Below are 17,382 nucleotides of genomic sequence, written 5' to 3' on the forward strand. Positions count from 1 at the left end.
AAGTTCAAAGTGAAGAGGGACCTCTTTGAGATCACCATTAATTGATTGACGGACTATAAGTCTAACGAAAAATAACTTACTTAACGTTAGATCTGGTGATTTCCTCACAGAGAGTGAGTGGTGAGTTGTGTACTGCAATAATGCAGACTACTCGATTGTTAGTAAGTTGCGTGGATCCGGTTAGCGATGCACCTATAGTTTTCATGTCATTTTCACACATGTATATCCTTTATTATATTTTCATAAGTATCTGATTGTCTTCATTTAAATGTGTGTGATGTTTGAGAACAAAAATATTATGAATAAGTAGGTAATAAAAAATTTTTTAGCTAGCAGTGATTTCCACTTAGACAGGATTAGCCGGGATATAATGGTCTTCCTTATATACCTTTGGTCTTCTTGGATAGATTGACGATACATATCTCTAATTTATTGAAAAGTTTCAAGGTTAGCGTGGTTCCAAACATACTTTAAAACTTAGAGTAAAACAAACACCACACGAGTTCAAACCCCACTGAAAATGATTTATCTATTTGATCAAGTCAGGGTTATTGACTGGCCTACTGAGCATATCGATGTCATTAACCGCTTGAGTTCACTATCATGAATTACTTGTTAGTAAAGTGCCTCGTTGATATCTATTCAAAATACTTCTAGTTGAACTAATACAGAATATATTCCGATGTGAGTTATTTCCATTTTTATTTTATCTACGTCAATGTTATAAAGAGGTAATGTTTGTAAAGTTGTAAGGTTGTATTTACTGAGCAGAAATTAAAATTTATTTTAGAAAGAGACGTTATTAAAAGTGCCTCGCCAATTTTATTATTAACATGTCTCCGCCGCGTCTATTGGTTCGCAATAAAAAAGGAAACTACATGGATTTATAACTATATTGTACTATTATTAAATAAATCAACACTTCGATTGACGTTGTTAACAATAAAACACATGAAAGTATTTACTGCATTCATCTTGAAAGATTTTACGTGCATTAAATTTTGTCTGTCCCATAATCTCTTTATGGGACAGACAAAATTTTGCGACTGTTGTATTAATAATAATAATTTCATGTATCCCGTTGTCAATGTATAAGACATGGTGGCTCCTTCGTTTATTGTATGTGAGCATAATTAAGAATCCATTACAGTGACTTTGTACTTAATCCGTTTTTTACAACGTTCTGTTATTGAAATATACGGAGTAAAACGTTAGTTAATATTTTTAATTATTATAAGCTATTGGCAATACCAGTAGAAAAAAGCATAACATAAAATGTATTAGTTCCTTTATTGTGTAAAAATATTGCAGCCCCAAAGGATAAATTTATTTACCTTGTCATGTTGCCTACTTCCATTCTTCAAAAGAGACCATTTAACAAAATAATATTCGTTTGATATATTGTTATCGTAGCATAGAATATTCCTAGCTTATCCTTCGCGTGTTCATTATTTAGAGGCAAATATGTTGGCTCAGAGATGCATCTTTTTGAAAGTATCCTTTATTAAATTGTATGATAAATATTTTCTTTCAATCTGAAGCTGACCACAAAATCTGACAAAACCGTATCGACGTATACGTGTATTTGACATGTTTTGTGTAGTTTGTTCCAAGGGTTCAGATGGAACAAATAAATGAACGACTATTCTAAACTCGTTGTAGTTCATAATATTTTTTAAACTAAGGACAACGATATAAAAGGTGAAATCGGATTGCGGATATTTATTGTACATTTCTTCCCAAAACAAGGGAGTAAGTAACGTACGTACGTAAAAGGACTGAGTAAGTTTCCAAGCTCTAAATTGCTGTTTAAAATCACGTGAGAATTATTGCTTTTGTATCTGAACTAAGGCACGATCCTTCCACAACATTACTAGTAATAATAGCGTCTGATTAAATTTACATTATATTAAATATTAATAGCTTTGTGTCTAGGCTATGATTAAATCCGACACAAGAACCTAGACTACCCAACCATGCTATTTGGTCTTTCAGTTAAGGAGTTGCGGGTTAACAAACACATAAAAATCCCTCCCTTAGGTAGTAAAAATAACAAATTTATTACAGTCAGATTTAAATATATTCTAGAAAAAAGTGCTTCAACGATTTAAGAATAAAATATCTTATTATCTAACTGTTGTTCTTAGTAGTTAAGTTAATAATTATTTTCATTTTATCCATTTACTAAAAATTAGTTTTGAGGAGGGAATTGTATAATAACCATGTATTGTATAATAATAAAATTAGCATTGTTGGGTTTCTGTACTGTATACCTGATGATAAAAGCCATCCTTCTGACGTAAGATAAACCTTTATACGACCGTGTGTTATGTTCAAAATAACATAGAAATAGAGACACTGCACTATATTGTAAAGAAAAAAAGAGTTACAATAAATCATAATATATGAAGCTGTAAGACAAGCTTTAAAATTTTACGTCACGAGGTGAATTTCAAATTACTGAATAAAGGCCATCTAATTAATGTTCTCTTCAGTTTCCTAATCAAGATTATTAGACCGGATTCCCTGGAAACTTTCCAAATGGCTGTGTGTCAAGCACATGCTAACGTCATCAATGGTATCAAAGCTTAATTAATTAGTGCAAAAAGGTTAGCTTAAAAACTTTCATAAGTTTGCTATGCAATTAATTCTATTTAAACACCATTTTGTTGGCTACTTTAAAACTGAAAAGCTTTTTAAAAAGCTTTTTAAGCCTTAAAAATGATAGTTTGATGAATGGTCTCGGTGAGTATGTGCGGTGTGAATATTATGTTATATAAAAATTTGTTTGTAACAATTGCGAAAAATTGCAATTAAAAACCGATAGGCGCTAAGAAGTAATAACAATTAAATTTACATATTATTATGTTTTATTATGAATTTAAATTATAAAATAAAAATATTATTTTATACTTAAATTAGGTCTTAGCTTAAATTTTACTTTGTTACTTATGTATTTTTTGTTTGAACGTAATTCTATGTAGAATGTAAAACGTTGTTCTATGAATTTTAATAGTGATCACTATTTACCTATGTTAGGCTGATTTTTAAAGTAACGTTATCGTTATAATAAAAACAGAAAAATATTATTAGATTGATATATCATCTTAGCATGTTACGTAGCTACAGATAATTTGAGTCTAAACATGTCAGCATTTTTGTACATGACACTACACCCCGATAGATAAGCGATATGTCAAAAAATCTTTTTACAACGATAATTCTGTGACAGAAAAGATAATCCCTATCGTTGTAATCTTTCTTTTTAGAAAAATATGAGGAACAGTAGTGATAAGAAATATAAAAGGCTTTAAGATCGATGACAAAATCACAATGGGCATCTTTAATTCACGGAGGTGTGCATAGATTTATTATAGAACATTAAAATTAACTATATAGTGTTTCACAGTGATATATATTTTTATAAAATGCAATCATTACCCTGGAGTTTGGTGTTATTTGTTTCTTTCGTCTTGGCAAATGAAGAAACATCTCTTTTAGTGAAAATTCAGCAAGGTCCTGTCAAAGGATACAAGTTGCCAAATTTTGATATTTTTGCCTTCTATGGCATTCCATATGCAACTGCACCCACTGGAGTAAATAGATTCAGGGTAATTATAATTTGTATATGTCCTTTACTGGAAGTATATTGTAGAATTAATAAATAATAGGTCCTTACATATGAAGTTGTCGTTTTGTCGAACTGGCCACTTTGACCGAAAATATTTCCTCTTTGGTAATAAACTAATTCCAAATTCAGTTTATAGCTATGTACTCGCGAATTTCCAGCGATATCGAAAGGGAAACACAGTTTTATTCTGGAACTTTCAACCTGCAGAACATGTCCTATGAACGGCCGGAGACCAAAGTTGATAACGAAAAATAGAAGGTTATTTTGAAAGCGGACCCATCGTAAACTACAACTGAGTTAGCTGCTGACTGCGATGTTAGTGATAAAACTGTATTAGTACAATTAAAGCAAATTGAAAAGGTGAAAAAGCTTGAAAGGTGAGAAATATCTCACGAATTGAATGAAGCAAATCTACACACGCGCTGCGTTACGTTACTCAACCGGACAATAATATATCGATATTAAATAGAATTATTATGGTTAATCAGTTAATGATTCGTCGATTTGTACAGGTACAATTATCGGAAATGCTCATCGCAATGGCTGAACCCAGCTGAATCAGCGAAATAGTGCCCCAAGCGAAAAAGTTAGTACGAGCGTATGGTGTACTTATGTCGGGGTTGTTCACTAAAACTTTCTTTAATTTGTCCCGACAATTACAGCAGATATCTATTGTCAGCAACTGCAAAACATAATGGAAAAGCTACATGCTAAACAACTAATGCTGGTCAATCGCTGTAGTCCACTGCTGTTTCACGACAACGCTCAACGTAATACAAATCGTAATTTCATATGCAAGGACCTAATAGTTTTAGTAGTTAGTTCACAATTTTATAAAAACAAGTAAAAAACAGAAAAGCCTCATGCAGTAGAACCTTAACGAAAAACGTAACTTCTATATTATATATTATAAGTAGGATAATTTTTAAGTTTTAAAAAAGTTTTTTAGTTTGCCAAGAAGAACAAAATAATTGTTAATAATATTTTTAGTAGTGTAGATATTTATTTGTTATTTACCCTTCAATCAACTTTCAGTCATGGTGAACGAGACCCGGGACATCTTTTATTACATTAATTACAAATTTTTCAGGGTCCCCTACCACCACCTTCTTGGGATGAGCCCTTTGAAGCTACAGAAAACAACATTATATGTCCTCAAAACAATAATCTTTTTAAAACGTTTGATGGGATGCAAGTCCTAGAAAATTGTCTCGTTGCAACGATATATGTTCCCAATACAAATAAAACTAATTTACCAGTTATTGCCTATGTTCATGGTGGTGCATATCAAATCGGCCATGCAAATCGGCTGACTCCAAAGCACGTAGTTCACAATAAAGATGTTATTGTAGCTTCATTCAACTACCGATTAGGAGCACATGGATTCTAATGTCTGGGTACAAAAAATATACCCGGAAATGCTGGGATGAAAGATCAAGTTGCATTTTTAAGATGGTTGCAAAAAAATATAGCTTCATTTGGTGGCAATCCTAACGATGTCACAATTTACGGTAATAGTGCTGGCTCAAGGTCTGCAGATCTTTTAATGATATCAAAAGCATCTTCAGGTCTTTTTAAAAAAATGATTGGTGATAGTGGTGGAAGCCTCAGTGCTCAAACCGTGCAAGTCAACCCTCTACAAAACGCCAAGTTATTTGCAGAAATGCTGAAATTCGATGATGTCGATGATATTAATGCTTTAGAAAACTTTTACCTAAATGCTTCTTATGAAGTATTGACTTCCATAGATACAACACTCTTAAAAGATTATTTATTTACACCGTGTGTTGAGCGTGATGTTGGCGATGAAGTTGTGCTTGATAAAAGTCCATTTGAAATTCTTAAAAGCGGAGAATATGCACAGGTGCCTATGCTATATGGCTTTACAGAGATGGAAGGTACATATCGGCTACCAATATTTCAAGACTGGAAAGAAGAAATGAACAGAAACTTTTCCGCCTTTTTACCTGTTGATCTTCAATTTCCCTCAGAAAATGAAAGAGAAGAAACAACAACGAATGTTGTAGAATATTATCTCGGTAAAGACAAAATAAGCGAAGAAAATATTTTATTATTCGTAAATTACTTTACGGATACAATGTATGTTCATCCAATGCTTAGAGCTATACAGTTACATTTAGAAGCGGGACATAAAAATATTTACTCGTATGAATACTCATTTACTTCTGCTGAATCCGCGAAAATTGATTATACAGATATTCCGGCAACCAGCCATAGCAGTCAAACAACTATGTTCTTTGATTCAGAGAACGAACATGAAGGGTCTGATGAATATAAGGAAATGAAAAGAATTATCAGGGAAATGTATACCAATTTTGCAATATTTGGGTACGTAAAAGTATCAATCGTCATTTTTCGAGACATATTCTATTATTTAATTATTATTTTTTTTAAGTTATAAATAGTCTTAAATTAAAGTTATAAGTAATTTTACAGAGAACCGTGTCCACATGGAAACTCTTTACCACACTGGCCTTCCATTACCAAAGAAAACATGCAGATAATGTCATTGAACCAAACATTAGAAATGAAACCGCTACAGCATCGAGCGACATTTTGGGATGATGTTTATGCTAAATATTATAAAAATCCTAGTATTCCGACAGTTTCGGTTTAACCAATCCGTTACCTGCGTAATAAACTATAAATATTATAAATTTATCTTCAAGCTGTTGTTTGATGCCATGAGTTTATAGAGTTACTACGTACGTAGAGTTTATAACAATTTTCAATATGCACAATATATATATATCTGAATATTTTCAAGATCAAGTACTATCTAATCAGACGCTAAAATTTATCAAATATTTATAAATAAATTACACTTTGAAAATCATATATCTATTTAATAAATCTATTAAAAACATTTATTTCACAGAGATAGAAGTACGAAAAGACAAATTAAAGTAAATGTAATGCTACAGTTAGTAGCTATTGCTGCATTATCACGCCCATCTCTGCCTCGCCGGTTGATTCCCTTTCCTTAGATAAAGCGTTAAAACAATCAGCTAGACATCAAAAGTTTAAACAAAAAAATATGGATGTCTACTTACTCTAAATAAGTACTTTTAGTTATAGTTCTAACTTAATTATATATAATATATCATTCAGTCAGAAAGGCACATAAAAACACACACACAACAGTGATCAAATTATGAGATAATAAGTAATAATATTTTTATAATAAATATTTTCTGCACATATCTAGTTACATAATTCTAGTTAAATGTGACTTTTGCGCCATGCTATAATTTACAGAAAATGATAACCAATTTCTATGATATCAATTTTTATAATACAAATGAATAAGAAACTTAATCTTATCTTTCTGAAAAATAAATATACAAAGTTTCACTCGGTTGGATAATGTTAGCGTTATTACAGTGCAATCTTGCCCACGACATGGAAGACAAAATAGTTGTATTGTTATTTATTTTAAGTGGGTTTTCTGTAGTTTATCCACAAAGTGTTACCTATCGCGATGTAAAAATAAATCAAGGTGTTGTGCGAGGGTATAAACAGCCTGGTGAAAATATTTTTACCTTTCAAAGTATACCTTATGCTGCTGCACCAACTGGGCGTGACTTTTACAAGGTAAATTCAATACATGATTTCAAATGATTGATTTTAATCAATTATGTTTGTATAAAAATATTTAAAATAGTTGTAGATAGATTTATATGCAGTAATATAAATATTTTCAGAATCATGGTCTTTCAATAGATTGAAACATAAATTTGGGTTCAATTTTGTTTATCCCTGATACTAAATATTTAAAAATTACAGGCGCCATTACCAGCACCTACGTGGAACGGAACATTCGAAGCTACGGATAAGAAAATAGCATGTTATCAAGATAGGATAGGAATACTTCCTAAGGATACTAAAATTGAAGAACAATGTCTTATAGCTAATATATATATACCTGACAATATAACAGAAAAATTACCGGTACTCGTTCTTGTCCACGGAGGAGCCTTTTTAATCGGTTATGGTAATAATTTACAAACAAAAAACCTAGTTAACACTGGTAAAGTCATAGCTGTAACATTTAATTATCGGCTTGGGCCACATGGATTTCTATGCTTAGGCACCGAGACAGCTCCCGGAAATGCTGGAGTAAAAGATCAAGTAGCTCTTTTGCGATGGGTACGAGATAATATTGAACAATTTGGAGGAAACCCTAACGACGTCACCATCGCGGGGTGTAGTGCTGGTTCTTCATCTATCGATTTACTATTGATTTCAAAGATGGCAAAAGGTTTATTTCACAAAGTGATAGCTGGAAGTGGTGCTAACACAAACGCATTTAGCGTTCAAACAGAGCCATTAGAAAATGCTAAACAATTTGCTCAACTATTAGGATTCAATAACACTAACGATGTAAAAGCTTTAGAAAACTTTTATTTGGACACACCGTTCGAGACATTGCTAAGTTACACAAGCTACTTGCATGAGAGACTAGATTCGGTAGTATTATTTTCACCGTGCATTGAAAAAGATATAGGACAGGAAGTCTTCTTACACGATAGCCCAGTGAAAATATTAGAAAGCAAAGATTACGTACAAGTCCCCATGCTTTACGGTTTTTGCAACATGGAAGGATTATTCCGACTACATTCTTTTGATAATTGGAAAACTCTAATGAATGAAAATTTTATCGACTTTTTACCGCCTGACTTGGGTAATAGTTTAACAGAAAGAGAATCACTCGCCAAAGAAATTAAAAGATTCTATTTTGGTGACGAACAAGTCTCTGAAAATAACATTTTGAGGTACATAGACTTCTTCACAGACATTATGTTTGGTTACGCGATGCTAAGATCTGCAAAGCTCCAAGTGGAGGCTGGAAATAATCAATTGTACCTTTACGAGTATTCCTTTGCTGATGAGAGCGTGGATTTAATTCCAAATACTAACGTAAGAGGTGCAACACATTGTGATCAAGAAGCTGCTGTTATGGATATGCCCAATGAAAATGAATTATCACCTGAGTATCAAAATATGAAAAAAGTTATGCGGGATTTATGGTTGAACTTTGTAACAACTGGGTAAGCTTAATTACTTAATAGAAATATTTTGCACCTGTTATAATTAATTTATCAGATAAATAACATATTTTTAAACTTAATTGATCATTACAAGTAGGTTAGGTGACATATTATGCTTCGTAGAGGTAATTGTATTTTTGGAACATAAAATGATTTTGTCATAAATTATTTAAAATTTCAGACTTCCAGTTCCCCATGGATCTAATTACCCAGCGTGGCCACCTATGTCGCTTCAGAGGTCTTACATGTCCTTGAATAGTACTTTAGAGTACAAAGAATCTTTGATGCCAGAAAGAGCTAAGTTTTGGGATGATTTAGTTAAAGAACATTACAAGTTTCCGTCACCACCAAACCCCACCAATTTTGGGGTTAGATTTCAAAGTACTATTTATATTTTAAATGCAGCGTTATTATTTATATTAATATCGTATTAGTTTTTAAACTTATACATTATGTCCATGTAGAAAAATAATTAGATGTATGTTATATATAATGTATCAACTAATAAACTACTTGGTTCTCTGTGTGCGTACTTTTCTTTTAGTGTAATACATACATTATTTTAAATCCTTGTTATCCTCCTCTTTTGACGAGCACGAAAAAACTTGACTCATTGTCACGTCACGTCGTTGTGAATTTCATTATTCTAATCCAAAAACAACTATTTCAGAATAAAAGTAATTAATTGTTGCATTAGAAGAATTGGATTAACGATATAACATCTATTCGTTCTTTGAGTATAAAAAAAATTTAATTAACGAGTATATATCAATTAATGGAAAAAAAATTTTTTTACTTGTTTTATACAAAATGATGATAATTTAGTAATCAATTTTTAATTCAAATCATAACATGCAATTTTTCATCAATGTTTTCTTATGAGGTTATCACGTAAAATTGTAAACCACAATGTAAACCATAAAACACATTTAGGCAACCAAATATTTTTAGATATTGATAAAGATAGTCCTAAAGACGTCCTTAGTATATCTATTCAATATACTGAATTCGTTAAAAGTGCAAAAAATAAATATTTCCCTCAACGTAAAATTCATTGTAATAGGACCCCACCAGTAGTGATTTATATGTTTAAAGAACTTGATTGCTCATTACAAAATGATTGATTTTTATTTCTATGAGAAACTTAATAATAGGTACTGTCTTCACTCTAACATGTTTCTTTAATTGATTTCATTTTTTAAATGATAAGCTACTATGGAAAGAGTTATATTTATATTTTTAATTAAGATGCAGGTGCTATAAACATAATATAGTTGTTTAATCGTAATAATTTTGGTTTATTGGTAGATTTTATTAGTCTGTATTAAAAAATTGTATCTAAATAGTGATTTTATTAATTTATTTTGTTTTTGCATGCTGTGCCCCATATTTTTAATTGGTACCTATATGAAATGTGCCTTGACCAAACAATTATAAATTAAACTACGAACGGGTTGCGGAATACATTTTGATATTGACCAAAATCTGCCTATAAGTGATTTTAGTTTGGTAATTATGTGTGATAAATGAAAGTTGCACTTTAAATACATATATCTATTTTAAGACCCAGATATTTCAATGTCTTGAACTTTTAGCGGTTGTAAAATAGGAATGATTTTGTTTTTTGGCCTGAATATTACATAAGATGTTTTTGAGATATAAATGGTTAGCAGATTTTGTTTAAACCAAGAAGATAGTGCATTTAGTTCTAACTGAGCTTGAACAACCATAGTCTGGATATCTCTTGTAAATCAATACTAAAGATGTGGTGTTGAAGAGAGATGCTTCAAGCATGCGTACCATGAACCGCTTAAAAGATTTAAGAATCAAACCAGGTTGAACTCAGTCTCTCAACTATAAAAGCATGTACGCGAAGCAGATACCCTGGATAAGTTGGCTGTCGTACAGGCTGAGAATTTCCAATAAAATCCAATGTTTTATTTTATACTAGTGACCCGCCCCAGCTTCGCACGGATGCAACGCCGATGAAAAGCAGGTTTTTATTATGTATTGTTATTTCCGTCGCTGGAAAGCTCCGATACCCGACATATACCATATAGACATATACCATCACGGACTTTTCTGTAGACCTTTTCAATGTGTACAATACTTAGTACATTATTTTGATAAAACTCGTAGGGTTCCTGCGTTTGCAATGTAAGCGGAAAAAAATTAATTATTTACGACATCACATTAGAAACCTCTATAACCTCTGATAAACTGTTTCAATAAATTGCAAATATTGCATATCATGCTAAAAATATTATTATCTTATCCATCGAAGGTTTTTTATATTGTTTTCGAACGAGTAAGATAAAATTCGATTAATGACATACTCAAACCGATTATCTTTTTTTGATACTATCTTACTTATCTTCGTATACATATATATCAAGATAAAATGCAGTAATATTACAATATGCTATTTTCCAAGATTGCGATACAACGTACGCGGATAGGTATTTTTCACTTGATAACGGTTTATTTAGTTGTTATTTCTTCAAAGGCACTTTTCTTTTCTGTATATTATATATTAATTTGAACAACGATTAATTTCCGTATCTTAGGCATTAACACACACGTTTCAAAAACGGTAACTCCAAAATTTTGTTGAACAATTTCCAGAATTTAAATGGAAACACAAAATATCATCAAATTGAAAATCTAAACAATTCTCGAATCCATTTGAAAATCATTCCAGTAAGACGTTAATTAGGTACACACGCACAGAAGATTTATATAAAAATATATACAAAGATAAGCTTTGAGATATGTATTAATTTAACATTGTCCTTGTGCGGTTAATGACAATACCTAACCATCAGGTTGTGTTACGATGATTATTTTTTTAATTATGTATTGTTTTGCCGAGTATTTGGTTTATCCGTACAACAGTTATTAAAACGCGTCAGCCATACCCGGTGACTTGTTCGGAGTGGTTTACTAGGGTTTATTTTAAATCCATACTAAGTGCTACAAGATAGAAGAATCTTACTAATTTAACGTAAAATTATTATTAAAAGTTGAAAAATGCATCGAAATTGCAATCTATCTACAGCCGCGCATTTGTTAAATTATATTAAGTAGGTGTTGTATAATGTAATACATTTCATCATTTCGTGACAGATACTTACAAATCCAAAAATAGTACAATCTTATCAATTACCTCTCCAACGAATATTATTTAAAGCTTCACTCAATTGCTTATTCCGCCATTACAATGTTTGAAAATATGGTAGGAAGAATAGTAATTATACTATCCGTTTGTACTATTTCTTTAGTTGTCTCTGAAATTTCAATTTATCGAGATGTAACAATAAGCCAAGGTGTGGTCCGAGGCTATCGACAGCCAGAAGAAAATATTTTTACTTTTGAAGATATTCCATACGCTACTGTGCCAACAGGATATGAATTTTATTCGGTAAGTCCTCTATTTTGTTGTATTGGATATCTATCAGAACAGTTTTCTTTTTTGATATATTTAAACTTAAAATAACAGGCACCTTTACCACCACCAACGTGGAATGGAATTTTTGAAGCAATCGATAAGAAAACAATTTGCCAACAACCTCGTCGAGAAAATACTAAAGATTCTAATATACAAGTACAATGTCTCATAGTGAATATATTTGTACCCCATGGGGAAATCAAAAACTTACCCGTTGTCGTTTTTGTACATGGAGGAGCTTTTTTATACGGGTTTGGTAATTCAGGAACTCCGAAGAATTTAGTCAGAAGTGGTAAGGTTATAGCAGTGACGTTTAATTATCGACTTGGACCCCATGGATTTTTATGCCTCGGTACAAAAGCAGCTCCAGGAAACGCTGGTTTAAAAGATCAAATTGCACTACTACGATGGATACAAAACAACATTGAAAACTTTGGAGGAAATCCAAGGGATGTTACGATTTCTGGATGTAGTGCTGGTTCAGTATCAGTCGATGTTTTAGCTGTTTCTAAATTGGCAGAAGGACTATTTCATAAGGTGATTGCAGGAAGTGGTTCTAATATTAATGCTTTTAGTGTGCAAACAGATCCATTAGAGAATGCTCAACGATTTGCTCAACAACTCGGTTTCCATAACATAAACGACTTAGAAGCTTTGGAAAAGTTTTATTTAGAGACACCCTACGAAGTTTTGGCAAATGGAACAGTCCTATTATATTCAAGAACTGATTCAGTCGTATTATTTTCACCTTGCGTCGAAAAAGATGTTGGACAGGAAATGATCTTTGATGAAAGTCCTGTGAAAGTACTGGAGAGTAAAAATTATACAAAACTACCTATGCTCTATGGATTTTGTGAAATGGAAGGACTTTTTAGAATAAATCGTTTTGAAGAATGGAAAAAACAGATGAATGAAAACTTCCTGGATTTTCTACCGCCCGACTTGGGTACAAGTTTAAAAAAAAGGAAAGCACTAGCCAATGATATCAAAGAGTTCTATTTTGGTAACAAGCCTGTATCTGATAGCAATGTTTCGAAATACATAGATTTCTTTACAGACGTAATGTTTGGGTACGGAATGCTTCGATCTGCAAGACTTCAATTAGAGGCTGGAAATAATCAAATATATCTCTACGAGTATTCATTTATACACGAGAATGATCCATTTATTCTTAATACCACGAATAAAGGCGCTACACATTGTGCTCAGAACACTGCCGTTTTAGATGACTCTAATGAAAACACGTTATCGAACGAATTTAAGAAAATGAAGGCGGTTATGCGAGAGCTGTGGTTAAATTTTATTACAACTGGGTGAGTTGTTTTGCAAAATATAAGTTTCTCATTATATCTTATACGAACAATAATTCTTGTATACATATATATGTATATCATTGGATTCTCGGAATCGGCTCCGAAGATTTTCATAAAATTTATATAAAGCATACGGGGGGTTTTGGGGGCGATAAATCGATCTAGCTAGGAATGATGTTGATTGTTTTTCTTTAAATAACCAGTTCATATTCACAGGTCATCCAGGTACTAAGAGTAAAAAGTGATAGTAGCTGAATGTTAGAGATATTTGATCTTTTTCTATCTTTCCAGAGCTCCAGTTCCACAAGGATCGAGTTACCCTGCCTGGCCACCGATGTCTCTTGAGAGATCTTTTATGTCGTTGAATAGTACTTTAGAGTATCGAGATGCTCTTAATCCAGAGAGTGTAAATTTCTGGGATAATATTATTAAGCATCATTACATATATCCCAAACCACCGCATCACTCAACTAGATCTGGATTTGAATAATCCAGGCCTCTGTAATAATCTTATAAATAGAAATTGCATGAAATTTATATTTAAGTTTTTACGGATTTTAAGGGACCGCTCTCTAGCTGGCTATTACCGCATTCAACAAGCAAACATGCATTCGATAAGTGGGGAGAGTGGAGAGTGGTTAAATACTTTATAGTCCTATTTTTTAATTTTGTGTTTAGTAGGTACATGCGAATTAAATACATTATTATATATACGTTTTAATATGAATTGTAATTTTCAAGTTAGTGAGCAAGCGAGAATTGACAAGTTTCAGCTAAATAAACTTGAAAATATCATACAATATTTGCTTATGACAAGGTCAAGAAGTTGCGGTTGCTCGCTAGTTATATTATGTAATTAATTTTTGCAATGTTCCTAGTAATAAAACAATATTAAAATATTTTAGTACTTAACGATGGCTATAATTTATTGATAAAACTCATCGGTCAAGAAAGACAAGATTTTTTAATAGAAGAATATACTGAACTGATTGCCGCCTTTATAAACATGTCCTTTACCTTACCTTTGCCAAAATTGTATACTTTTTTAACGCCTTCATGAGGCTAAAGTAAATAATGATGAGCTTATATAACACTAAAGAAATAATTATGTTTAAAATCAAACACAGTGTTATTTATTACCGAGTAAATCCTAGTAACTTAGGAGTAATTACCAGCTGTGTATATTATTCTACTGGTGTTGGTAAGTTTTGGAACGAAATATGTATGCTGTATAGAAGGCTGACCTCCCATTTACCATAACAATGGAAAATAATGCTTAAATGTATAAAAACCTAATATGAGAGGGATCGCTAAAAATGTAGAGCAATCTTCATTGATTTCATACAAGTTTCTAATTTAATATAGTTTCTATAGAAATTGTTTTGCTGATAAGAAATATATCAGAGTATGACGTGTATGATTTTTTATTGTTACAAAATTGTGTTGAGGTCTTGTAGCTCACAAGGGAAAAAATAAAAGTATACTTTTATTCACAACTGTTTATTGCATCGTTTAACGTTTGTATAACATATTTAATGACTAATCTCTCACATTGACTGTACAAAATTATTTTAACGACTTATTTATAAATATTAATAACAACATCGATGCAACCATATCTAACAAAGCACACATCTCCAAATAACTTATCGGAATCCTATTTTATATATAATTAGAACGTAAAGTAGGTACAAATATTATTAAGTGTAATTTAAGTCCAGACACGGTATTAAAATGTTCTTATTCATAATGTTAAAAGCTTCAACACAATATTTTAATTTATTAACTGAGAATTTACCATTGTAATTAATAATGTTAGCTAGATTTTTTTATTAAAATATTATAATGATTAAAAAAACAGGAATTAAAATAATGTCATAATAGAAATACATATTTTTTAATTTATTTTCCATAAATTTAAAAACTGTGTTAAAATGTATTGGCGACTTCCACGGTTGTTTTAGATGTTCAATATTTACTGTAGATAACAGTAAATATTAAGTAGGATTTATGGATAAAAAAAAATATTTTTCAACTACTTTAGATAGAGCTTTTATTATACAAGACAGGGCGACCTATAATTGTTTCCCATATTAGTCGTACGTTTTACAAAACTTAAGTATTATTTATTAACAATTGCACGTATAATTTCCGGGAATTTATTGTGTTAGGGAAACATTTTCAGTTAAGTTGACCGTTTCGGGTGGGCAATAATGAAACAGGTGCTCAAACGTTTCTATTACAGGACTTTAGAAAAGTTCAATATTGAGCTCCCACTAAGACTTAATTCAAATGCGGAGTGTATTTTCAGGGTCATCAACACAAAATTGTTTGTGTTCGTAATCTAAGTGTAGAACTTACGCTAGTATAGACTAAGACAGGGTATAACTATCTAAAAATAATACTCACTAATGGGAAGCGCAAGGGTACAAAAGCACAACTCGGAGTACATTTAAGATACTAGATAAGGTACTACCTGCTAAAATATTTACACGGAAAAAAGGTAAACTTCAAGGTTCCTATAAATTATTTAACCGTTCAGTAGTTATGCAAATACAAATAAACATACTCACTTTTATATTAATTTTATTCAGTAATTTGTATAAACAAATAATCTTTTAAAAATAATAGTACTGTGAACTTTGTTACAAAGAAAGGTTTTGTAAAGAATAAGAAACGAAAACGGTGGCGCGTTTCGTTTATCACGATTCGTCTTATGTTTGACTAGAGATGCTTTCAACCAATCACACCCAAAGCATTGTCTTTTTTTAACACATTAAGTGCTCTTTTCTCGGATACGAATGCAGGGGGGGTCATAGCAGCGGTGCCGCCCACTCGGTTCCGTGTGAGCGTCCCGTTAAGTTTTTTAAATCATTCCCATCCCTAGCTCTCGGATCCGAGTATTTGGCAGCCAATGTGCTGTATGCCAACCACTCGGATCCGATTTAAAAAAAAATAAAATAATGATTTATTCATAGACAACCATTCATAGACATTTTCAAACATTAATATTTACTCAATGAAAATTCGCCATAAAAGGTTTTGGTTTCCGGCTATTACTTTGTATCCATTCAAAAAAAAAAACAAAATCAAAATTTATTTATTCAGTTTAGATGCGACTTAAGGCATGCTTATGAATGTCCAAAAATGTCATTGCTTAAGCATTTAATGTGTTAATTTATTACTTACACAAAATGCCACCATACAGTTTTATAAACTTTTTTAAAATTAAATCCCAGCTCTCTAAAATGTCCTATAGATAATAAAATAGGAAATAATTTAATAATAATTTTTATAACAGCTTATTATACCACAATTTGGGTCACTTAAAAGACAGTATCATTTGTATCACACCAATAAATGTACAAAACTATATTAAATTCGGTCTTCAAGATAGCTTGCATTGTCTATACTTGTATAAAAGTGCTATTAATATATCTGGCAACGGTGCGTAGCAAAATACTATTTGTTGTATCGCAATAAATTTAAGATTATTTAAATTGAATTTATATTTAATTAGGTACAAATCTGACAATCCATTATATTAACAGTTAATAACTAGAGATATACGAGTACAATGTGTTATGCCGGTATATACAAAATATCGAATAAAATTGAATTTGAGCAATTAAATTGATATCAGAAATGAAATTGATATGATGAAGTTGCTAATTTGTACATCTATAATTGATAAAATATTATTAAAACATAGCTATGTGCTCTCTTATCAAGTCAACAAGTTACGTTTCTCTCGACTAGATTTATATTATAATGCTGAATTCCAATGGAATAAGCTTACCACTTTGAACCCGACTTGAATATTGTACAGTAAGTTTGCAAAAAACAATAATTTTAGAGCCTGCCTAGACATGTTAAATTTAAATTTAATGAAAAATCTGATTCAGTCTGAAGCTTAAA

At 31.4% G+C, this 17,382-nt stretch overlaps 4 protein-coding genes across 4 annotated transcripts; all 4 read left to right on the forward strand.

The window, feature by feature from the left end:
• The first annotated feature begins 3,304 nt into the window (after nt 1–3,304).
• Nucleotides 3,305–6,320, forward strand: LOC123689712 (juvenile hormone esterase-like). The gene is made up of 3 exons (XM_045631013.1): nt 3,305–3,611; nt 4,722–5,980; nt 6,089–6,320. The coding sequence occupies exons 2-3, from the start codon at nt 5,058–5,060 to the stop codon at nt 6,267–6,269; spliced, it is 1,104 nt and encodes a 367-aa protein (XP_045486969.1). The 5' UTR covers nt 3,305–3,611; nt 4,722–5,057; the 3' UTR covers nt 6,270–6,320.
• LOC123689746 (para-nitrobenzyl esterase-like) lies at nt 3,429–5,021 on the forward strand. Its single transcript, XM_045631159.1, has 2 exons — nt 3,429–3,611; nt 4,722–5,021. Exons 1-2 carry the CDS (start codon nt 3,429–3,431, stop codon nt 5,019–5,021), a joined length of 483 nt encoding a protein of 160 aa, XP_045487115.1.
• Nucleotides 6,321–6,990: 670 nt separating the features above from the next.
• Nucleotides 6,991–9,227, forward strand: LOC111004411 (juvenile hormone esterase). The gene is made up of 3 exons (XM_022275438.2): nt 6,991–7,246; nt 7,439–8,703; nt 8,885–9,227. The coding sequence occupies exons 1-3, from the start codon at nt 7,019–7,021 to the stop codon at nt 9,135–9,137; spliced, it is 1,746 nt and encodes a 581-aa protein (XP_022131130.2). The 5' UTR covers nt 6,991–7,018; the 3' UTR covers nt 9,138–9,227.
• A 2,672-nt stretch (nt 9,228–11,899) lies between these two features.
• Nucleotides 11,900–14,376, forward strand: LOC111004327 (juvenile hormone esterase). The gene is made up of 3 exons (XM_022275323.2): nt 11,900–12,124; nt 12,203–13,464; nt 13,756–14,376. Exons 1-3 carry the CDS (start codon nt 11,924–11,926, stop codon nt 13,952–13,954), a joined length of 1,662 nt encoding a protein of 553 aa, XP_022131015.2. The 5' UTR covers nt 11,900–11,923; the 3' UTR covers nt 13,955–14,376.
• Nucleotides 14,377–17,382: the final 3,006 nt, after the last annotated feature.

Source organism: Pieris rapae, chromosome 14, assembly GCF_905147795.1.
Source record: "Pieris rapae chromosome 14, ilPieRapa1.1, whole genome shotgun sequence".
In the NCBI taxonomy this organism is placed as follows: Eukaryota; Metazoa; Arthropoda; class Insecta; order Lepidoptera; family Pieridae; genus Pieris; species Pieris rapae.

What these genes read in the sequence shown, in the direction of transcription:
- LOC123689746 (XM_045631159.1), top strand. Translation starts at nt 3,429, where the DNA reads ATGCAATCATTACCCTGGAGTTTGGTGTTATTTGTTTCTTTCGTCTTG. An exon ending in CTGGAGTAAATAGATTCAGG is followed by an intron (nt 3,612 to 4,721) that starts GTAATTATAATT and finishes CAAATTTTTCAG; the next exon opens with GGTCCCCTACCACCACCTTC.
- LOC123689712 (XM_045631013.1), top strand. Translation starts at nt 5,058, where the DNA reads ATGAAAGATCAAGTTGCATTTTTAAGATGGTTGCAAAAAAATATAGCT. An exon ending in ACCAATTTTGCAATATTTGG is followed by an intron (nt 5,981 to 6,088) that starts GTACGTAAAAGT and finishes GTAATTTTACAG; the next exon opens with AGAACCGTGTCCACATGGAA.
- LOC111004411 (XM_022275438.2), top strand. Translation starts at nt 7,019, where the DNA reads ATGTTAGCGTTATTACAGTGCAATCTTGCCCACGACATGGAAGACAAA. An exon ending in CTGGGCGTGACTTTTACAAG is followed by an intron (nt 7,247 to 7,438) that starts GTAAATTCAATA and finishes TAAAAATTACAG; the next exon opens with GCGCCATTACCAGCACCTAC. An exon ending in TTGAACTTTGTAACAACTGG is followed by an intron (nt 8,704 to 8,884) that starts GTAAGCTTAATT and finishes TTAAAATTTCAG; the next exon opens with ACTTCCAGTTCCCCATGGAT.
- LOC111004327 (XM_022275323.2), top strand. Translation starts at nt 11,924, where the DNA reads ATGTTTGAAAATATGGTAGGAAGAATAGTAATTATACTATCCGTTTGT. An exon ending in CAGGATATGAATTTTATTCG is followed by an intron (nt 12,125 to 12,202) that starts GTAAGTCCTCTA and finishes TTAAAATAACAG; the next exon opens with GCACCTTTACCACCACCAAC. An exon ending in TTAAATTTTATTACAACTGG is followed by an intron (nt 13,465 to 13,755) that starts GTGAGTTGTTTT and finishes CTATCTTTCCAG; the next exon opens with AGCTCCAGTTCCACAAGGAT.